At 44.4% G+C, this 23,920-nt stretch overlaps 1 protein-coding gene across 2 annotated transcripts in view; it reads left to right on the top strand.

The window, feature by feature from the left end:
- The window catches only part of HDAC4 (histone deacetylase 4), a 128,508-nt gene extending 108,887 nt beyond the window's left edge, over positions 1-19,621 (top strand). For both annotated transcript variants that reach the window (XM_075180437.1, XM_075180436.1), the window contains 2 exons: positions 269-407; positions 14,740-19,621. In XM_075180437.1, the coding sequence (XP_075036538.1) occupies positions 269-407; positions 14,740-14,779 (179 nt within the window). In that variant the 3' untranslated portion in view covers positions 14,780-19,621. The remainder of the gene's footprint in view (positions 1-268; positions 408-14,739) is intronic.
- The last annotated feature ends 4,299 nt before the right edge of the window (positions 19,622-23,920 follow it).

Here is a 23,920-nt window from a genome sequence, read left to right as displayed (position 1 = left end):
TCATGCACAGTCATTTGCTTTCTGGAGGGGTTTACAATAGGAACAAGTCAGCAAAACGTACAGGGTTAAACATCTGACTCAAAGGGCATAGGAGGGAAGCAGCTTAGTATTGTCCTCATTTACATGGGTCATTAACAGTCCAGCATAGTATAATGGTAAGAGCATTGGTATGGAATCTCCTTTTTTTAAATGACTTTCTGTATATACACACCAGCATTTGTTGTTGCTCTGATAACATACTGGCCTTTGAATTGCTCATCTTCCCTAGATGAATACTGGTCATGTTTGAATCTCGTTTCCTCAACTGTCTCCTACTCACTTATTGAGGCCCAGAAATGTGAGACCGAAGAAGCCGAGACTGTCACAGCAATGGCGTCCCTGTCCGTGGGCGTCCGTCCAGAGCAAAGGTGAGCACTGCTTTGTGATCCCAAAAAATGTGTATATTTTCTAAATCAGTCCAATACTAGATCAAGGTAGAAAATAAAGGACATGAAGGTGACTATTATATGGAACAGTATAGAGCACTTCCACAAAATCCAAATATATTGAAATTGCACCTGTAATTTCCAGTTTGAAACGAATACTATGGGCTAGATTTACTAAGCTGCGGGTTTGAAAAAGTGGGGATGTTGCCTATAGCAACCAATCAGATTCTAGCTATCATTTTGTAGAAGGTGCTAAATAAATGAAAGCTAGAATCTGATTGGTTGCTATAGGTAACATCCCCACTTTTTCAAACCCGCAGCTTAGTAAATCTAGCCCTATGTGCTATGTATTATCGGCCTTTCATGAAACCATTCTGAGCTGTTATATTATGTTTTCAAATCTCACCCCTCATAATCCCTGTAAATTTAGTCCTGATTGAAATTATGAGCCATGGTCTCTAACTTCCTGGTTTTGATTTTCTTCCCTTTTTAAAAATTGGTATCGGATATGCCTTTTGCAACTATTGGGACACTGATCTGATTGAGGTCATTAATATGTTATAGTGAACCATCAAGTACTTAATTTAGTTCCTGTAGCACACGTTGGTGGATACCGCCTATGCTTGGTGTTTTATCAGTCTTATTTAGGAGACTACACCTCACCACGTGTTTGACAAGAAACATTTTAATTGGAGCACAGGCTATTTCCAGGTATTTCTTCCTCCTTTGTGAATGCAGATTAAAAAGAAAACCTTTAAAAGATCAGCTTCTAAATTTAATTTTCCTACTTTATCATTTTAATTGCACAATATCAGTTTTGTTTTTTGCTATCTATATGTATGTTTTGGTTAGACTTGCTTTTTTAGTTATCTGTTTTCAGCTCAGCTTTGTTAACCGGATTTGCTTTTTACATATCTTGCTACATTTCTTACTCTTCTAAAATTGATTAATTTAAGCCTCTTCTAGTTTTAATTTCAGTGGTCTTCCCCTCCACCTGCAGTGCTTTATTTAAACTCCATGGTGGCCTTTTATTAATAGAACAGAAACTAAATGGTAATTTCTAAAAACTGGTCCTAAATATTGTTGTAACAAAATATCTATTTAAATATAAAACATTTTGGTACATTCTCTCAGGCTAGGAGCTTCAATAGTTCTCAGCAGATTACACTTTACCTTTTATAAAATTCACAGTTTTGTCGCTCCCTTACAAAGTGTTTTAGCATGTTGGGGTGACTGTCTTGTAAATGTCCCTCATGTGCACATGAGCTTTGCAATGTTCTGTTAGTAGAAGATCCAAGAAGAGAAGGAGGTCTGCTAGGGACTACTTTTGTCTTTTAAAATAGATCAAAATTGACATAATTTGCCAGAACTGTTATTATCCTAATTATGCATTAGTGTCCTAATGTATATCTGGATAGTTAAAATCACCCATGACAATGATCACATTTTCTATGTAGTGAAATTAATACCCCATTCACACTGCCTTAAAAACCTGGGTTATTGCTGTGGCAAGCCCAGATGACCCAGGTCGAGGCTCATTGTGAACAGGACCTCTGTTAATTCACGGGTTGGCTGACCCGGAATATTAGATCCGGGTCTTTTGGAAGGTTATTCCCGGGTCTGACCCGGGTAGCCTTCAGTCTAAACGGTGAGACCTGGGTTTTTCAATTCGGGTCTCGCCAATACCTATTGTAATGTTTCAAGAAACAAAAAATTACAAGAGGGGCCAATCAAAGCTCTTCTTGTGATGTTGCCGGGGAGACCCAGGAAGACCCGTGTTCAGTGTGAACAGGATCTACCAGGAAATTTCCCGGGGTGTCCTGCACTGTCACCCAGCAATATACCGGGTTATTGCCAGGGGGGCAGTGTGAAAGTGGTATCAATGATTACAAATTGAAAGGGCAGCAATGTTTTATGGTAGCCCCATAATAAACTCATATCGGTACTTTTACTGCTCTTTCTTCATGTATATCTACCCATAAGGGTTCTACATAGTCTTAATCTTTAGATATCTTGATGCTGGGCAGGGCTAAAACATACAGCACGTGAAATAAGTATTGAACACATCAACATTTTTCTTAGTAAATATATATTTAATGTCGCTATTGTAATTAAATTTACACCAAATGTCAGCAACAACCCTATCAATCCACACATGCAAAGCAATCAAACCATAGATGTCCATAAATTAAGTTTTGTGAAATGACACAGGGAAAAAGTATTGAACAAGCTTCCTGAAATGTATTTAATACTTTTGTACAAAAGCCTTTGTTGGTAATGACAGCTTCAAGACACCTCCTGTATGGAGAAACTAGTCGCATGCATTGCTCAGGTGCGCTTTTACCCCATTCTTCAACGCAAACAGTCTTCTAATCTTGAAGGTTCCGTGGGCTTCTTCTATGAACTCTAGTCTTTAGTTCTTTCTATAGATTTTCAATTTGATTTAAGTCAGGTGATTGGCTGGGCCATTCTAGTTGCTTTATTTTCTTTCTCTGAAACCAATTGAGAGTGTCCTTGGCTGTGTTTGGGATCATTGTCTTGTTGAAATGGCCACCCTCGTTTCACCTTCAGCATCCTGGTAGATTTTTATCAAGAATGTCTCTGTACATTTTTCCATTCATCCTTCCTTCAATGCAGTATGCCAGTACTGTGTGCAGAAAAACAGTCCCACATCATGATGTTCCCACCTCCAAACTTCACTGTTGGTATGGTGTTTTGGGGTGATGTGTCGTGCCATTTCTCCTCCAAACATGGTGTGTACTATGGCATCAAAAGAGTTCAATTTTGCTCTCATCTGACCACACTATATTCTCCCAGTATTTCACAGGCCTTTCCAAATGTTGCGCAGCAAACTTTAAACAAGCTTAAACATGTTTTCTCTTTCATCCTATCTGGGGGGCACTGCTACCATGGGTTGTATGAGGGGAGCGTGGCGTTGGCACTTAACTAGTTAACTTGTTTAATGTATCAAGCTGACCGACCCCTTCCCTATGCAACCCCATGTAGTTCCTCAGTTTATATTAAGTGCCCAAGGGAGTTGGGCTTACTTTTTGTGCTAGTAGTTTTTTTTTGTTTTTTTTTCCCTTTTATTTGGATCTGAGGAGTGTGTTCCACAGATAGAGAGCACACTCCAATGGGGCAGCGACACTACTCTGTCTTGTGAGAGTCGACCGGCTCTCACTGACACAGCTGGCAGTGTTTTAACAGTGTGGACAGGCTGCTTAATCAAGCTGCTGTCACACTAACAGCCTCCCGAAAACTGGTGCTGCCTTCACAGGCATAGAGCACCCCTCAGAGAAAGGAGAGGGTAATCTTGGCTTAAGCTGCAGGATCCATTTTTTTTTTAGTGAGGATAGAACATGCAGTGGCTGCCACAGTAAAGGGAGAACAGCACCGATTCAAAGGTTACTTCTCTGGTCCAACTACTTACTAAGCCTACGGGGTTAACAGCGGTTTCTGCTGTTCCTGCCGATTACAGTGCAAACTTCCCTTCCTGTGGCATTAGAGATGCCAGTGACAGTTGGGACATAATAGGTGGCTGTGGCAGGTCCATCATCTGCTGTCACAGACCCAAGCCCTACCTCTGGAGAACCAGCGTGGTCGTTATCTTTGGTCAGAGGCCTGGATAGATTAAACCGTTTTCGAGAGGCTCCAAGATCTAAACTTTCTAGAAATAAGAGGCTTTGGTATACAAATCCTCTCCTATGCCTCTCTGATTCTGAGAGGTCTTCAGAAGAGGAGGGCGAGGCCATTTTTGACTCAGATTCTGCACAGGTCATGGACCCGGAAGAATCCTCTGAAGATCAGGGCATTGACGATCTGGTTTTAGCAGTGAGGCAAGCCTTGGACCTTATGGATTTGGATGAACTCAAATCTTCGGATCAGGGTCTTTTAAAAAAAAATGAGTAGAAGCGCTTTCCATTTTAGCTTTGAAACATCCAGACCAGAAGTTTACGATTCCAAGAAGATTCCTTACACTGTACCCGTTACAGGAAGAGGACCTGGCCTGCTGGGAACAGATCCCAAAGGTTGACAATCCGGTAGCTCGTTTAGCTCGACACACTACACTTCCGGTGCCAGGTACAGCAGCCCTGCAAGATGCAACTGATCGCAAGGTCGAGGCTCAGTTAAAATCTATCTTTATAGAGACATGCGCCTCTTTCAGACCCATGTTTTCATCGGCATTGGTTGCCAGAGGGATGGAAGCATGGGCAGAACAATTGGCCGAGGGACTGCAGGATTCAGAATTGCTTTCCCTTGCCTTGCATATAAAGGAAGCCTCTGGATACTTATGAGGTAGCTCAAAATGCAGCCTCTGTTTCCTCCTCCATACAGGCTTCGTCGGTGGCAGCGAGAAGGACCCTATGGCTGAGGTCCTGGGACGCAGATACAGAATCTAAGAAATAACTTGAAACTTTATCATATTCAGGTGCAAGTGCAAGGTGCCCTGAATTGGACAATATGATTTGCCAGGCCATGGGTGGTAAAAGCTCTTTTCTGCCAGTAAACGTTGCTAAGACAAAACAACCTGGCTTTGGCTCCTTTCGGCAGCCCTTTCGGGTGGTCTCTCTTGCTAGGGGTTAGACGAGTAGAGGCAGACCGACCGGTAGCAGGGGACACTCTTATTGAGGTAGGTCCTCTCTCGCTACGAGACAGCAGTCCGCTAAGCTACGAAATAAACAGCATCCTGACTGCCATCCACCCCTTCTTGTGGAAGCAGAAGTGGGGAGAGGCGATTAAGTCTGTTCAAAGATCAGTGGATACAGTCCTCTCAAGACCTTTTGGATTTGCAGGATCATGACGAGAGGGTATATGATAGACCTGTCAGGTCCAGCCCCTCGTTGCTTCTTTGCAACAGCTTACTCCGCGATCCAGAAAGGAGACGGGCGATGCGGCTCTGTGTTGCTTTCCTTCTTTCTGCAGGAGTCATTTGCACGGTATCGGACAACCAGAAAAGACAGAGGTTCTATTCAAACCAGTTTCTGGTCCCGAAGCCGGATGGATCATTCCGATCCATCTTAAATCTAAAAATGTTAAATATACACCTAAGGATGGACAAGTTTCATATGGAATCCCTTCGATCAATGTACTGGAGGCAGACTAGTTTTTAGCTTCGATAGATATACAGGACGCTTACCTTCACATCCCCATTTGGGAGGGACATCAGTCACTTCTCAGATTTTCGGTAGGATTGGCTCATTTCCAATTCAGGGCACTCCCCTTCGGCCTCTCTACAGCACTCAGTGTGTTCACAAAAATCATGTCCGTAATGGTGGTGTGTCTTCGTTCCAGAGGGGTCAAGATAATACCATATTTAGACAACCTACCCATCAAGGCCGCATCAGCGAAGCTGTTGAAACAGCACCTCACTCTTACCATCAGAATCTTGGAGCACCATGCATGGGTAATAAATCTAAGGAAATCACAATTGATTCCCTGCCAGAGGATGACCATCTTGGGGCTCATCATGGACACCAGAGAACAAAAGGTGTTTATCCCGGAGGACAAGGCCAGGTCATTACGGGAACCAACAGCACAGGTCCTGGCCACTCACAGTCCTACCATCTACTTATGCATGCGTCTCCTAGGGAAGATGGTGTCGACCTTCCAAACAATTCCTTACGGTCGGGTCCATTCCCGCTGCTTCCAGTGGGACCTCTTATCAAAGTGGTCAGGTTCCCATCTGCATTTGGAATGCCAGAGGATCCACTTGTCTTCACAAGCAAGGCTGTCTCTTCAGTGGTGGTTGTTCCAGGATCACCTGGCAGTAGGCAGGTCCTTTGCCCCATGGTCCTGGATCATAGTAACCACAGATGCGAGCTTGAGGGGCTGGGGAGCTGTGGACCTTCCCTAACATCTACAGGGATTTTGGTCGACTCAGGAGTCTTCCAGGTCAATCAACTTTCTGTTGAAGTTGAAGGCCATGCTAATGGCTCTTCGGGGTTCCCAGACCATGCTTTAGGGTTGTTCGGTCATGTTGCAATCTGACAATGCCACAGCAGTGGCTTATGTAAACAGGCAGGGCAGAACCAGAAGTGCAGCAGCAATGACGGTGGCAGCACAAAACTTCGCCTGGGCAGAACAGAATGTTCCCTCAATCTCAGCGGTGTTCATCCCAGGCATCCAGAACTGGGAGGCAGATTATCTAAGCCATCATGCAGTGATGCTAGGGGAGTGGTCACTACATCCGGAGGTCTTCCAGTTGCTGATCCTGAGATGCGATCTTCCGAATCTGGATCTCATAGCGTTGAGGCACAACAGGAAGGTCCCGAGATTCTGCTCAAGGGCAAGGGACCACCTGGCAGTAGCTGTCGAAGTCATGACAATGCCCTGGGACTTGAGGTTAGGATATCTGCCCCCCCCCCCCCCCCTCCCCATACCCATGATTCACCACGTCCTCAGACGAGTAAAGCAAGGGGGACTCTCAGTGATTCTGGTACCTCCCACCTGGCTGCGGAGTGCTATGGTGCGCAGACATTATCTCGATGGCAGTAGGTCAAGGAGTGCGTCTACCACTGCGAGACGACCTCCTTCTCCAAAGCCCATTCTGACATCAGGATTTGCCTCGGGTAACTTTAACGGCCTGGCTGTTGAAGCCGGCCTTTAGCGGTCTAGAGGATTCTCTCCTAGAGTTGTGAATACTTTGTTGCAAGCTCATAAGTCAGTTTCGGCTCGTATCTACGATCGGATCTGGCGCACATATCAGATGGTGTGAAAATCGGTCCTGCCATACGTCTTTTCGTTTTCCCCATTTCCTGGCTTTTCTCCAGGATGGCCTGGATGCAGGTCTCCATTTGGCCTCTTTAAAGGTACAAATATCAGCCCTTTTCGGTTTTCTTTCACCTTCATTTGGCGGACATGCCGGGTATGAGGACTTTGCTACAGGGATTCTTGCATATCCAACCGCCTTATGTTCGGCCTACGGCACCATGGGACCTGGTACTCGATATGCTTAAAGGGCCTCCTTTTGAACTGTTACATTCCGCTGATCTAAGGTCCTTAACGTGGAAAGTAGTCCTTCTGGCGATTGCATCAGCACACAGTGTGTCAGAATTAGGAGCCCTCTCTTGTCATGAGGCGTATTTGATTTTCACGAGGACAGAGTAGTTCTGCGGACTATTCCTTCGTTCGTACCGAAGGTGGTTTCGGGATTCCACATGAACCAAGAAATTGTGGTTCCGGTGTTTCAGGCTGGGGCATCGTCTTCTGGACAGAATTCAATGGAGTGTTTGGATGTGGTCAGGGCGCTGTTTATCCTTTTTGATTCACATAAAAGAGAATGGCCAGCCTCAAAGCAATCCATTGTAAGATGGCTTACATCAGTGCTAATCGACCTGTGTCAGGTCGACCTATTGCCCATTCCACTCGTTCGGTGGGTGCGTCTTGGGCAGCGAGAAATGGGGCCTCAGCGAACCAGCTTTGCAGAGTATCAATTCCATGTCTTTGCGTCCACAGACGCCAGTTTTGCCCGTAGTGCTCTGCGTGCCGGGCTGTCAGAGCGGTCCCACCATTAGGAGGGTTGCTTTAGAACATCCACATGGTAGCAGTGTCCCCCAGATAGGATGAAAGAGAAGAGGATTTTTATACGATAAATCCATTTCTCTAATTCCATCTGGGGGACACTGCATTCCGTCCCTTCTGCTGTATGTTCTTTGGTTGTTTGGTCTATCTTCTTTGGAGCTTTATCATTTAAACTGAGGAGCTACAGGGGGTTGCAGAGGGGAGGGGTTGGTCAGCTTGATATATTAAACAAGTTAATTAGTTAAGTGCCAACTCCACGGTCCCCTCATACAACCCATGGTAGCAGTGTCCCCCAGATGGAATCGGAGAAACGGATTTATCGCAAGTATAAAAATCCTCGTTTTTCAGCAAAGGAGTCTTGCGTGGTGAGTGTGCATACAAGCCATGACGGTTGAGTGCATTTCTTATTGTTTTCTTTGAAACAATTGTACCTGCTAATTCCAGGTCTTTCTGAATCTCTCAACAAGTGGTCCTTGGTTCTTTGACAACTCATCTGATAATTTTTTTCACGCCTCTGTCAGAAATCTTGCGAGGTGCACCTTGTTGTGGCTGGTTTATGGTGAAATGATGTTCTTTCCACTTCCGGATTATGGCCCCAACAGTGCTCACTGAAACATTCAGCAGTTTAGAGAGCTTTCTGTAACAAATACCATCAGTATGTTTTCAACAATAAGGTAGCTAAGGTCTTGAGAGAGCTCTTTGCTTTTACCCATCATGAGATGTTTCTTGTGTGACACCTTCGATGTGAGACACCTTTTTATAGGCCATCAGTTGTGGCTGAACCAGGATTGCTTTCTAATTATTGATGGATTTCAGCTGGTGTCTTGGCTATCCATGCCTTTTTGCACCTCCCTTCGTGTTCAATACTTTTTCTCTGTGTCATTTCACATTATTACATTAAACTTAATTTATGGACATCTATGGTTTGATTTCTTTGCATTTGTGGATTGCAAGGGTTGTTGCTGACATTTGGTGTAAATTTCATTACAATAGCCACATTAAATATATTTACTGAGGAAAATTTTGGTGTGTTCAATATTTATTTGACCTGCTGTATATACAAACCCTCTTCCCCTTTCCTAAACAGATTATATCCATCCAAATTCATTGCCCAGCCATTTAATCATCTCTTTAATCCAAACAGTTTTACTCATTATGGATCTCAGTGTTATGGGCAAATGTGCTCTGGATCAAACCATGTTGTGATGCGTATGCTGGGTAAATCCTGGTTGCTTTTGCTCTTAGCGCGCACATGCTAGACCTCTTTATTTTAGCACTGCAGAGTTGAGCTAGGATGTGCTCTGCTCCCTGTTCCAACTCTGTCTGCAAATTTTAAGTTTGCACCCCTGCAGCACAGCGTGTTTTTTTTTTTTTTTGCAAGATGCATAACTGCACCTTCTCAATGCATTTGCTCCTAGCTCTATGCAAACTATATATCTTTCTCTTCCAATATCAATAATTCTAGTTGACTTATTGTTTGGAAGACTCATTCTTTCCCCCATTTCCTTTGATTAAGCTTTCCCACAGTTTCTAGTTTAAAGTATCTTCTAACCACAGTCTGCATCATCACTGCTGCATCCCCCCCCCCCCCTCCACTGTCCCGACTCTAATTGTGGGAGAAATCATCCCAGTTCTTATAAAATGCAACTTTTCCTTCCTAAACCAACTTTGGACATTTGTTAACCTTCCTACGCTTTCACTGTGTTAAAGCTGTAGCGTTTGGCACAGGTGGTGTTTCAGAAAACACTACCTTGGGCTTTGTTTACGTTTACAGCCTAATTCCCAGGGCCTGATTAAGGGTTCTGGCCGCCCTAGGCTAATACGGCCGCAGCGCCCCCTCCTCCGAATATATAGGTGTATAGGAACACTCCTGAATATGAATGTTCAGGTGTATTCTCCAGCATTCAAATTTAGACAGATTGTGCCATTGTCTCTTACCTGTTCTTGCTCTTCTCTCTTGCAACTTTGTTATCCTCTCGCTGGCTTCTGGAGAGTTGGTGTCCTGTTTTGAAAATGCAAAAATGTATTAAAATGCAAAATGTTAACAAACCCTGAATGATTAGGCCCTTTAGTTAAAACAAAACACTCCATTATGGGCAGCTAAAAGTACCCCATTGGACAGGCATATATAAGCAACATCTGAATATTTGTTGTCAATCAAATACAAACCTCTACCAGCCCCATCTCACTAATATTTAGTATTCTAGTGATTGCTGAGACCACCCATGTGACCACCACACAATCATGAGATTCTGCCCCCCAAAGCTGCTCTATTTTTTAAATACCCCCTGCAGCCATTTTCCTTAACCCCAACCCCCCCCCCCCCCCCACAGCCATTTTCCTCAACCCCTGCTGCAGCCATTTTCTTTACCTCCCATCCTGCATCCATCCCCCTTGCAGCTATTTTCCTTACCTCCACTTTGTAGCTACCCCCCCCCCCCCGTCACATCAAAACTCCCCCAGTCACATATATCAGGCCCCCTCCTCTGCCCTCCTTCATACATATCAACCTCTCTCTCTCCCTATAGATTTTCATGGCAGCCCCCCCCCCTCCCACCCTATAGATTTGCATGACAGTCCCCCCTCTCCCTCCCTATAGATATGCAGGGTAGTTCCCCCCCCCCCCTCCCTATAGATATGCAGGGTAGTTCCCCCCCCCCCCTCCCTATAGATATGCAGTGTAGTTCCCCCCCTCCCTATAGATATGCAGTGTAGTTCCCCCCCTCCCTATAGATATGCAGTGTAGTTCCCCCCTTCCCTATAGATATGCAGTGTAGTTCCCCCCTCCCTATAGATATGCAGGGTAGTTCCCCCCCTCCCTATAGATATGCAGGGTAGTTCCCCCCCTCCCTATAGATATGCAGGGTAGTTCCCCCCCCCCCTCCCTATAGATATGCAGGGTAGTTCCCCCCCCCTCCCTATAGATATGCAGGGTAGTTCCCCCCCCCCTCTTCCTATAGATATGCAGGGTAGTTCCCCCCCCTCTTCCTATAGATATGCAGGGTAGTTCCCCCCCTCTTCCTATAGATATGCAGGGTAGTTACCCCCCCTCTTCCTATAGATATGCAGGGTAGTTACCCCCCCTCTTCCTATAGATATGCAGGGCAGTTCCCCCTCCCTATAGATATGCAGGGCAGTTCCCCCTCCCTATAGATATGCAGGGCAGTTCCCCCTCCCTATAGATATGCAGGGCAGTTCCCCCTCCCTATAGATATGCAGGGCAGTTCCCCCTCCCTATAGATATGCAGGGCAGTTCCCCCTCCCTATAGATATGCAGGGCAGATCCCCCTCCCTATAGATATGCAGGGCAGTTCCCCCTCCCTATAGATATGCAGGGCAGTTCCCCCTCCCTATAGATATGCAGGGCAGTTCCCCCTCCCTATAGATATGCAGGGCAGTTCCCCCCCCCCCTATAGATATGCAGGGCAGTTCCCCCCCCCCCTATAGATATGCAGGGCAGTTCCCCCCCCCTCCCTATAGATATGCAGGGCAGTTCCCCCCCCCTCCCTATAGATATGCAGGGCAGTTCCCCCCCCCCCTCCCTATAGATATGCAGGGCAGTTCCCCCCCCCCCCTCCCTATAGATATGCAGGGCAGTTCCCCCCCCCCCCTCCCTATAGATATGCAGGGCAGTTCCCCCCCCCCCTCCCTATAGATATGCAGGGCAGTTCCCCCCCCCCTCCCTATAGATATGCAGGGCAGTTCCCCCTCCCTATAGATATGCAGGGCAGTTCCCCCTCCCTATAGATATGCAGGGCAGTTCCCCCTCCCTATAGATATGCAGGGCAGTTCCCCCTCCCTATAGATATGCAGGGCAGTTCCCCCTCCCTATAGATATGCAGGGCAGTTCCCCCTCCCTATAGATATGCAGGGCAGTTCCCCCTCCCTATAGATATGTAGGGCAGTTCCCCCTCCCTATAGATATGCAGGGCAGTTCCCCCTCCCTATAGATATGCAGGGCAGTTCCCCCTCCCTATAGATATGCAGGGCAGTTCCCCCACCCTATAGATATGCAGGGCAGCTCCCCCACCCTATAGATATGCAGGGCAGTTCCCCCACCCTATAGATATGCAGGGCAGTTCCCCCACCCTATAGATATGCAGGGCAGTTCCCCCACCCTATAGATATGCAGGGCAGTTCCCCCTCCCTATAGATATGCAGGGCAGTTCCCCCTCCCTATAGATATGCAGGGCAGTTCCCCCTCCCTATAGATATGCAGGGCAGTTCCCCCTCCCTATAGATATGCAGGGCAGTTCCCCCTCCCTATAGATATGCAGGGCAGTTCCCCCCCCCCTCCCTATAGATATGCAGGGCAGTTCCCCCCCCCTCCCTATAGATATGCAGGGCAGTTCCCCCCCCCTCCCTATAGATATGCAGGGCAGTCCCCCCCCCCTCCCTATAGATATGCAGGGCAGTTCCCCCTCCCTATAGATATGCAGGGCAGTTCCCCCTCCCTATAGATATGCAGGGCAGTTCCCCCTCCCTATAGATATGCAGGGCAGTTCCCCCTCCCTATAGATATGCAGGGCAGTTCCCCCTCCCTATAGATATGCAGGGCAGTTCCCCCTCCCTATAGATATGCAGGGCAGTTCCCCCTCCCTATAGATATGCAGGGCAGTTCCCCCTCCCTATAGATATGCAGGGCAGTTCCCCCTCCCTATAGATATGCAGGGCAGTTCCCCCTCCCTATAGATATGCAGGGCAGTTCCCCCTCCCTATAGATATGCAGGGCAGTTCCCCCACCCTATAGATATGCAGGGCAGTTCCCCCTCCCTATAGATATGCAGGGCAGTTCCCCCTCCCTATAGATATGCAGGGCAGTTCCCCCTCCCTATAGATATGCAGGGCAGTTCCCCCTCCCTATAGATATGCAGGGCAGTTCCCCCTCCCTATAGATATGCAGGGCAGTTCCCCCTCCCCCTCCCTATAGATATGCAGGGCAGTTCCCCCTCCCCCTCCCTATAGATATGCAGGGCAGTTCCCCCCCCCCCCCTCCCTATAGATATGCAGGGCAGTTCCCCCCCCCCCCTCCCTATAGATATGCAGGGCAGTTCCCCCCCCCCCTCCCTATAGATATGCAGGGCAGTTCCCCCCCCCCCCTCCCTATAGATATGCAGGGCAGTTTCCCCCCCCCCCCCTCCCTATAGATATGCAGGGCAGTTTCCCCCCCCCCCCCTCCCTATAGATATGCAGGGCAGTTCCCCCCCCCCCTCCCTATAGATATGCAGGGCAGTTCCCCCCCCCCCCTCCCTATAGATATGCAGGGCAGTTCCCCCCCCCCCTCCCTATAGATATGCAGGGCAGTCCCCCCCCCCCCCCCTCCCTATAGATATGCAGGGCAGCTCTCCCCCTCCCTATAGATATGCAGGGCAGCTCTCCCCCTCCCTATAGATATGCAGGGCAGCTCTCCCTCTCCCTATAGATATGCAGGGCAGCTCTCCCTCTCCCTATAGATATGCAGGGCAGCTCTCCCCCCCCCCCCCCCTCCCTATCGATATGCAGGGCAGCTCTCCCCCCCCCCCCCCCCCCCTCCCTATCGATATGCAGGGCAGTTCCCTCCCCCCCCCCCCTCCCTATCGATATGCAGGGCAGTTCCCTCCCCCCCCCCCCCTCCCTATCAATATGCAGGGCAGTTCCCTCCCCCCCCCCTCCCTATCAATATGCAGGGCAGTCCCCCCCCCCCCCCCTCCCTATCGATATGCAGGGCAGTCCCCCCCCCTCCCTATAGATATGCAGGGCAGTCCCCCCCCCCTCCCTATAGATATGCAGGGCAGTCCCCCCCCCCCCCCCCCCCTATAGATATGCAGGGCAGTTCCCCCCTTCACTTACCTGTAGTTGTGCCAGCGTCACTCCTCTCCTCAGATCAGCAGATAAGAAGTGAAGACGTCCTGCTTCCTGTCTGCTGCACAGCAACAGGCAGCCTGGCGATTGGCTGTGTGTTGCTAACCACTGACCACCAATGCTTTTGATCGTCGAGCCCTCCACCCCCCCCCCCCCCCCTCCGCAGCGCCGCGCCCCCCCGGGACCCAGCACCCCGCCCCCCGGGACCCAGCACCCCAGGCTGCAGCCTGGTCAGCCTAGTGGTTGATCAGGCCCTGCTAATTCCCTAAAATTATTTTGAGAACCATCCATATACAGTTAATTTTGACATTTGTACTGATGTGTACTTGAAACACTGGGTCTTCCCCAGCCCCTCTGAACAATCGATCAACCACAATATGTCAAACCTGAGCACCCGGGACTGATGGCATTCATGGTGTTGGTCACAAACTACCCTGCATGTCATAACTACACTCCTTCCTGTTGACATTTTTACTGGAGAATTAATTATCTTGGTTTAACTAGCATAAGCTTTATGGTGTATACTTGCTATAAAAGTATTTAACTAGAACTAATGGAAAATTGAGTGCAGTACTGCAAAGGGTTAGAGTACTGATTGACTACTTACAACTGCAAAGTAATATTTTAAAATTGATAGGGAAAAAAAATCTGTATTTGTAAAAAAAAGAAATCGCAGCCATTTTACAGAAACGTACAACAAAGGAAAGAAGTACATGTAAACCGGCATGCTTTTGTGTTTAACTGTATATTTGCCAAATTATGCACTTGTCAGAACAAATGCACTCTTCAAGAAAATGAAAATCATCGCGCAGCTCAAACTTTGCTTGATTTTGTACTAAGGATGTAGTCTGAGTGCATAAATAAGGGTAGTACTGACCTGGGGCAATTATGATACTTAGAATGGCAAAATGATCATTTTCCGCTTGTGATACCTTGTCTTAATCTCTTCTAGAACCGAGGATGAGCCGATGGATGAAGAGCCCCCACTGTAGCAAAGTGACTGGTGACTGTCCGTTGTGTAATTCCGTACCTTTGTTGGGGGCTGCCCCCTCCAATTTCTCCGCCTGTGCTCTGTCCCCAGGAAGACGAGCAGCGACATGGATGTAAAGAACTCTGTGTACATCACATTCACAGAACCACAAACCGCGGTGCACTGAGCAATGCACAGCCGCAGTGTGCCGTTCCTGGTTACAGGAGGCACTGCTCCTTCAGGAGCCACTGGCAGCTCTTGCCAAAAATATTTTCTTTTTCTTTCATGATTTTTAACAAATACTAATTCAAAGAAAAACAAGGATAAAAGTGACCTCTTTCGGGGTCCCAGCAAACAGTTTTGGTGCTTTAACATTCTGCAGATTCACAAGGATTCTGTGTGCGCTGAAGGGAGGGTGACCGTGCTCTGCGGACACTATTTTAAACCACTCGGTTTAGCCTGTTTCTCAAACATTTCTCCTCCATTACTGGGTATATGCAGTGGACAAAAGAAATCCTCTGGAGCCTGTTATCATAGTGAGGAACTTTGTACTCTTAGTCTGGAAGAGAAGCAGGAGGAAGGATTGTGCCTTGTCCATGGTTGGAATACATTATATCCATTTGAATGGTTTATTCCTTTATTGTTTGTAAAGAATTGAAGGATTTGCCTTAAAATATAAACGCCCACAAGGAAGCGAAGATGTGACCCGTCTCTACACGCGAACCTTTGTGTCCGCTCATTGATACAATGCATTGACGTGATGATGATGATGGCTGGCAGCAGTTGTCTTTGTTTTCTTTCACTCTTTGATTTTCTCTTGCATGTCGTATACGTGCGATGACCGGACTGTATCCTCCACTCCTGGCTTCTCCAAGCATAAACTTTATTGTGGGTGCATTTCTATCGCGTGGAGATGGAGGATATAGCCTCTCACTGCGCAGGCAGCATGTACAGGCCTGCATAATTCCTTTTCAGTGGCTCATGGTTTATTTTCATTTTACTTTTTGTGTAAAATTCTTTGAGCAAACTAATTGCAGGCAAGCAGTATATTTCCAGTTCCAATTTTTTATTTTTAGTTGTAATGATGAATTCCAAGCTTTATACATGGGTTACATTTGTTTTTGTAAGAAATGTTTTCTTGTGGTAATTTTAATATTTTCTTGTTTTTGTTTTGTTTTGTGTTCTTATTGATAGGTTTGGGTTTTTGTTTTGTTTTTTAAGTTCCTTTAGGGGATTGCTTTATATTCCAAATTACTCCCTCTGACCTTCCCTGCGAGACTTCCTGTATGTATCCTAAGTGTGGGGATAGGGACAGCAGCGATGTTCATTATGTATCTTAACTAAAGGACGATCACAAAGACTGATTAGAATGCTCTTCTGGTTGTATCTATGTAACGGGTACCTCTTACCTCACTTGTTACCATATCAGAGAGAGCTGTTACTACTTTCATTTCTTTAAGGAGACCAACAATGTACTGTATGTGAGCCTTGCTCCTGGGATTGCATGGAAGGAGCAGGGGGCACTCAGTCTTGGATATAACCTCAATATAGCACTTATTATCCATGCTGAGAGTTGTGGCTGAACTTACAGCAGCATGTGACTTTAGCAGGTTTCTGGGATGAACCGCCTCACTGTCGGGGAACAGCATGTCGCTGCTCTGCAGCACTTTTACATGTTCCTCTGCACCTTCTCCTTGGATTTGGCTTTATTTTTAGTGGTTCACCAGTGGCTATGCTGCAGGCTGCACCTAGACATTTGTTGTTTCCTGTCCTGGCAGCACTTGTGTTTTGGAGTAATAGCCAGGGGGGTTCTGAAAGCCCCCATCAGTGTGTTGGGACCCTCACATTGTGCCCTTACTGTGTGTATTTATTATTAATTTCATGGCCGTTCTGTAACTATACACTACAGCCTGTGACTGCACAAAGACAGCACCGCACTGCACCAAACAGTCTCTATTTCCTGGTCACACTGTGTGTGGTACTAGCAGTCCCTCCTTTATATCACATGTTCCCACTTTTCTGCCTTCTACCCTTGTATCTGTGTACAAAGTATTGTATTACGATCACCTATTTCATCTTTGGGCTTCAGGTTGATGTGTACTGGGCTTGTTCACATTTAGGGTCTTGGCTTAGTCTGTGACATTGGGGCTTCTCAGAAACTGCATGTTTTCTTGCTCTTCCGGTATGTCTTATGTATACACTGGATTCGCTCTGAAAGATGTATACAGGTGCCCTGTTGTGACATATTAACTATATACAGAAAAAGTCATATCACTTTTATTCTGATACTGTATCTGAGTGCACTTGAATACCTGGATTCTAAATGGGTCTAGAAAATGTGTTCATATCCATTATTCCTGAAAGCAGCATACCGACCCCCCCTGGGTTTTTGTACTTTAAACAGTTCTCTTTCAAAGGAAAAAACAGATTTCCAATGTAGTCTACACATATTCTGAATGCACCTTTCAGAGCACGATCAGTTGATAGCCATACAGTGTGTCCGTTTAAGGCAACAAAATAAGACCAGCTGACCATTATTGCATGAATCGTGGGTATTGTGTATCTGAATTGCCATCCTGGCAGAGTTATTGGTCTTTGTGTTGGTTACTTCGGTTTAGTTGGCATCCTAAAAAGTGGAATTGCTTCTCTGAATGATTTTATTTTTTCTTCGTCATTACTCTTTTCACTTTGAAGTTCATTCCTTTGTTTGTTTTTTGTACCCCAAATGTTCCCACTCATTCCATGTTTTACACATATATAATTTTGTGCGTGCAAGGGAGAGGCCACACTCCTATTTCTGGGCATTGACCTCCCTATAAATAAAATAAAAATATATAAAGATAATTCTATATAGAAATATATATATATAGATATATGAATCTATTTTTCTAGATTTTACTATATACTTTGAGGTTGCATGAACCAATCACAGCTCAGTCTATATATACTGTGTAGTTGGTTAGGTTGCTGTGCAGAAAGGAAACGGTCAGACAGTGTGGTTCACTTTCTGAACCTTGTATTGAAAAGGGCACTTGTTTTATTATTTTATGTGGATCAATCTCAAAGTATTGTTAGACTTTTTTTTTTTTGTTTGTTGTTTTTTTTATTGAAAGCAAAATATATTTAGTAAACTCACTGTTTGCAAATATACTCAGACATGCCATGAAGTAAAAGACTATATTTTCCTGTTCTATGTAAGGTCCTTTTTCTTGGAAGGCATAGAACTGAAGTGCCTCTGTAAGGAGGAAACTAGATTGTGGGTCTTAGCGAGATGGAGAAAGTGCTACTTTTCCCTGTGCAGAGAGGAATGGAGTGAGCAATTCCATTATGCCCAATTGGGAGAGAGTCCCAATAGGAAAGGAACTGGCTTTGTGCACAGCAGGAAAGGGGGCAGGGATGCCGTGGTGCAAGGGATGATTTTGATTAGTATTGCTGTGTCAAGCCTCTCACAACGTATGTACATAAAATATTCCTTTTTTGAATATATATATATACTAAAACACTATTAAGGGGCGGGTAGTGTGATACAATCTACAGCCCTATGTAAACACTGTGTATCTTCTGTCAGCAGTCAGAGAGCAGGTCAGACATGTTCGTTCCTTGTATCATTTCACATGTGCTGTCTCCCATATTGCTGTTATACCATACACCTTTCTAAGTCTCCAGGTTTATGATGTAACCTGCTTTGTCAGTTACTGTATGTGTGTCCTCCAGTAATAGTAAAGGTTTACAGGCAGTGTAGCATTGACATGTTTCCAGTCTGGCGGGTATATTGAGGTTCTGGGGTGTACGTAGACTCCCCCACTGTATGCATCAAGTGTCCATCACTGTGTGTTATATGATGCTAGTGATGATTGTAGAATGCCATGGGAGCGGATGCAGTTTTGACAGTCTGGTGTTTGCTCCCTTTTTTTCCCACTGAATGTGTTAGTGGTTTAATTGGTGCAGGCACCCTTTTTTGTGTGTGTTTTTTTTTTTTTTTTTTTTAAATTTTTTTTGTTTTATTTTATCTTTCACCATTCCCAGCATCCTAAGACCTGTACTATTCTAGTACTTTTAACCTGACGTAATATCTGCAAGTTACTGAACACATTGCCTGCCTGTATCCCTTGCCTGATGTTATATAAGAGCTGCCACCTGTCTGTGATTGTATGTTTACTTCAGAGGTGACCCTCACATAGCAGACGGGAGTAATTGCTGCCTTTTTACATAAGGGTGTCAACATGTACACCCCACGCTGCAAATGCACTGTGTTTTAAAGGAAAAAAAATACATGAACGAAGAACTAAAAACTCCAGCAAGAGTTTTTTTGTATGCTGTGCCCTGACCAGGCCAGCTTTTACATACAGCCTGGAGGAAGGGATTACATGTGTGTGTCTGGAGTATGACTTTCCATATTCTGACAGTGAGAAGTGTGTTTGTATATAATTATATATATATATATATATATATACATAATATAAATATATATAAAACTAAATATAAACGTAGAGATTTGATGCATTGTTTACCGGATCCTTCAAGCGGATCTGTAATGACGGTTTTATAACTATGAATCCTTTGGGACACTTTGCATTCAGCTGCGTTTTCTTTGTCAGGTTTCAGCCCACTGTTGCAGGAAGCTGGGCTCCTTTTCTGCCACTTTTCTGTTGCTCTGTAGGAGCTGAACACTTGATTATGATTCTTTGTTTTTTTTTCTTTTATATTGTTTGCCATTTTTTATCTACCTTTTCCACTGACTGTCTTTATTTTTTTTTTTCTGTGACAAGGACAATGGATTTGAACTTTCTTAGCAGTGCAGTATTTTCTACCACATGATGGCAGCGTGTTACTCTTGTGATGTAAATAAAAGAAATGTTCCCTATTCTGTGTCCTGGCTCATTTGTCTGCTAAGGAATGGCTGTAGGAGAACGTGACTGTAGATTGAAAACGAGTCCCTCCTATGTGAAGGTGGGGAAACTCTTATAGCTTTAATTTGTGGACTTTTACTTTATACTTTTTTCTACTGTTATTCTGTCTATTCCTTAGATGTTTTCAAACCAGGCAGAGTTTGTTTTCAATGCCAGGGCATATAGCACGACTTTCTGCATTAGATACAACGGCAGTGATCAGCTGTGTGTCATATCCAAGGGCAATGAGAATAAGCAACTCTGCTTAATGCCGCCTCTTGAGTCAATGTATGTAATAAAACTTTGAGGATGGCATGTACAAGTCAATAAGTGAATATCAAAAGATGGAAAGCTCTTTAGAACTGTGGCACGTATGTCTGTTTGCCTGCTCACTGCTATCTGATACCTAGTAGACCAGCCTTTGTTTAGATCATTTGTGCCTCCTTTTATATTCCTGACTGTAATTTGAGATACTGAAAGTGTTTCCTCTATAAATGTGGCTTAAGCTGCCCACACTCGGACTGGCACATCCAAAGCCAGCTGGATCTATATAAAATTATGTGCAGGAGTTCTGGAGGGTTCAGTTAGTGCAGATGACCAGTGACCTAACACACTAGCACTAGGAGGATATATCTGCAAATCAATCTGGTAAATATTTCTATTCAAATTTTTGTTAGGCGGTTATTGGTTATGGGCCCACAAACTCACCAATTTGGTCTAAAAGGGCTATTACTTAGCCAAAACACTATGTACAAATTTTCATACCTTGACAGTCGGAGCGGTGTGAACTTAATTGCAGAAAGAATGCATGTCAAATTATGCTATTAATAGCTCTTATATAAACCATTTGTGTTTTAGATTTAGTGGCTCTTTAAAGCTGAAAACCCAGGTTAATCAATAACAAAATGTGATTATGAAAAGACCTGGGATGTTGATCTGTAAAGTTTTTCTACTGTACACTTCTCTTATAGACTGATTTTGGCTTCCAGCAATGTCCTATAGTAAACTTTCTGCAGTCAGTTTAGAAGTCTGGTTTGCATGAAAACAAAAATGCTTCCTCTACAGTTGTTCCTATATCAAATACCTGCAGCTTACACACAATTATTGTTTAATATTACTTGTGTCTTTTCTTATAAAGCAGCATACAATAAGATGTACTGGTCCTCAAGGGTAATGGCAGTGGTTGGTTAAACCTGTTGAAGTTGAACCAAATGGGACAACAATTGGTTTATTTTACTATGTTACCCCTATAACCCTGGGTATTTATCTAATGCTGCTGCCCAAGCGCACCTCCTTTTATTGTTCAGAGTACAAGTCCTATTGGTGGGGATTAATATATTAAATATTACAATGGAGTTGGTACCCATATAACTGGTATACAGGAGCTGCTGGTGCTGGATCAGCAGTATACAAGCAAAAACAGACCACTTGGTACACTTAATTAGAAATGCTGATGTTGGGGTTAGTAACATTTTGCATGTAGCCACGTTATAAAATGTAACTGACATGGGTAGAGTAGCATGTCAAATTGATAACAGGGGGTAGTATGGAAATGCCATTCATGTGGAGGCTAGGGGGGACTCTTACACACTGCTCTTCTTGCATTAAAGAGTTTAATAATCTATCTTAAAGGTCCACTAAACTGAAGAACTACCAATAACACTCTCATATAAGTCTGAAGAACTTATTGGAGATAAGATTGTGTAATGTCTGATGAGGTTTTTGTTTTATTTTGTCTCCCTGTATACTTTGGACAACAGAGCAGCACTTAAATATTTATGACTGTTTAAAGCTTTTACATAAAACAATTTGCATTTAGGTTTCATAGCTATTTAAGATTGTGTGTATACATTGAGAGAAATCATGCCATATTTTGTAGTTTTGTAGTATTTCCCAAAACGTAATATGCATTCTACACGATTTTCAAGGTATTCTGCAAAATAATGGAGTACTTCTTTAAAGAGGAGAGTTTCTGGTATTTATGACTTTGGTTTATGAACTAATGGTGGAAGCAGATATTTCTACACTTATTGTATAAATAAGATACCTGAGTGGAGCAGTTAAGAAATGGATGATCCTTTGTTTCTGAATATGACAGATTCCTTTTAATTTCAATTAAAATGGAACACTTACCCATTTTTTTTCCCCTTTAACTCATATCATCATCAGCAGCTATTTATATAGCGCCTCTAATTCCGCATCGCTGAACGGAGAACACACTCACATCAGTCCCTGCCCCATTGGAGTGATATTCTTCAATTTATCAGATGACGTTCAATGTATTATATTTTCCACTACCTTGTGGTGGAAGAATAAGCTAACACACTTTCTGTACAATGCTAATTTATGCCCCCTTCCCTATATTTTTTTTTTTTTGGTTGGCATTTTTTACATTTTATTTTCTTACATCATGGAGTTTAATGGGTTTATTGTAAAGTGTCAATTGAAGAACACAGGAAAAATCGGCACCAACATTTAACACATCTTTTTACAGGTGGGTGACAATAAGAAAACCATTTATTAAAGGAGCCACATAAAATTTCACCTAAAGCACAGCAGAAAGCATAGCGAGTTGAGATTTGTTGGCTCAACACAAGGAACTATGTTTAGATGACAAGTGGTTACTTTATGCTATAGGTATGCTTCTCTGGTTCAGGGACTGTAACATTTATCAAAATAGAGGGCAAAATGGGGTGAAGCAAGGTATAGAAGAACAATCTTGTAGAAAACTAGTGTATTTTGTGTTGGTCAATGGTAAGTATTCCCCCAACTAATCCAGATCGGTTCCATATGAAAAATGCCAAACGGTTAGTAATTATAGCCACTGTAAATGTATTTTAAAAGCCCTATAGAGGCAAAAATAGTTTCACATTCACACTGCAAAGCACTTACCAACACCTCTCCTGCCAGAGATACTTTTTCCATGCTGCTTCTTCCTTATGGAACGACGGCCACCCAGTGCTCTCTCAAAGCTGACCTCTTCACTACATATGGCCTAGCCTTCCGCCACATGACACTATACGTTCTGGGTTTACTACCAGCTACCGTCACTATTTCCACTGTCCCACTACCTCATATTGTATCAGTATTGAGTCCTCCCTCTCTCTCTCTCTAGCCTGTAAGCGCTGATGAGCAGAGCCCTCTATCTCACATCTGTACCTTCTTCATCAGCTTTGTATGTATTTGTGTGATTTCTGACTGTACAACACTGGAGAGTTCTGTGGTGCCTTGATGAAGAGTCTAACAGAAGCTTTTACACATCTCTCCCCATAGTTACTTTGACCCAGTTAGTGCAACCAAAAATGAATGTTCTTGTTCTTACAAGTAAAGATATACACAATGTACATCTTATGTAAATATGAAGCATTTACATGGCCTAGATTTACATTGGATCTAATGGGGCTAGCAGGGGAGATTTGACATGGATAAACCCTGAACTTCCTCCTCACTCAGGGAAATACCTGATGATTATGTTGTTGTGATTGTATTGTATATCATGTTAAAAATATGGAAGCCTGGTCTTCTAAGCTGTCAATGTCTGCTGCGGTAGTAAAACCTGTTGGTTACATCTATGGATGGTTATCTGATGGAGATTAAAATTGTTTAGTCCATCTATTTGTGTGCTTGGGAGTTATGCCAATGTGTATCAAATGAGTGTGAGAAGCCTAAAACCGATTTATTTTTTTTCCAATCACAAGGGCATTAACAAAATGCAAGGTAAAAATCATCTTGTACTTTGCAGCAGGGACACTTTAAAATGGTCAAGTCAACATAGTGTACTATGTTTTTATTATTATTATTAATTGTTATTTATAGGGCGCCACAAGATGGCCGTAGCGCCGTACAGGGACAAACGAATAACACAAGATGAGACAGCACAGTACAGTAACTCAGTAAGCTCAATGCACAGCTAGAGAGGGTGGGGGGAGGGAGGATCCGCAAACGACTGGGCCCAAGAAGGAGGGTGCGGAAGATAGGGAGCCCCCCAGAGGGTGGAGGAGGGAGCGAGAGGGGACGGTGGGTGCAGGGCCCTCGAGGAGGAGGGCCAAGTAGCTGGAGAGCAGAGTTAGAAGTGGTGGAAACGGGGAGAAATGGCCCTGCTCAGAGGAGCGTACAATCTAAGGGTTACGAACATTCCCGTAGAACGTCAGTGTATTTTTTACCAAGCATTGAAAAAACTGAATGCTGAAGGCAATTTTGAAATTGGTGCAAACTAAACATTTGTCAAAACTGTGTGTACAGATCTATTCGCTTACATTATTTGTTTTGGTTTA

This window comes from Mixophyes fleayi, chromosome 7, assembly GCF_038048845.1.
Source record: "Mixophyes fleayi isolate aMixFle1 chromosome 7, aMixFle1.hap1, whole genome shotgun sequence".
NCBI lineage: Eukaryota > Metazoa > Chordata > Amphibia > Anura > Limnodynastidae > Mixophyes > Mixophyes fleayi.
The sequence above is the reverse complement of the archived record's forward strand: the minus strand, read 5'-3'. Positions and strand labels throughout refer to the sequence as shown.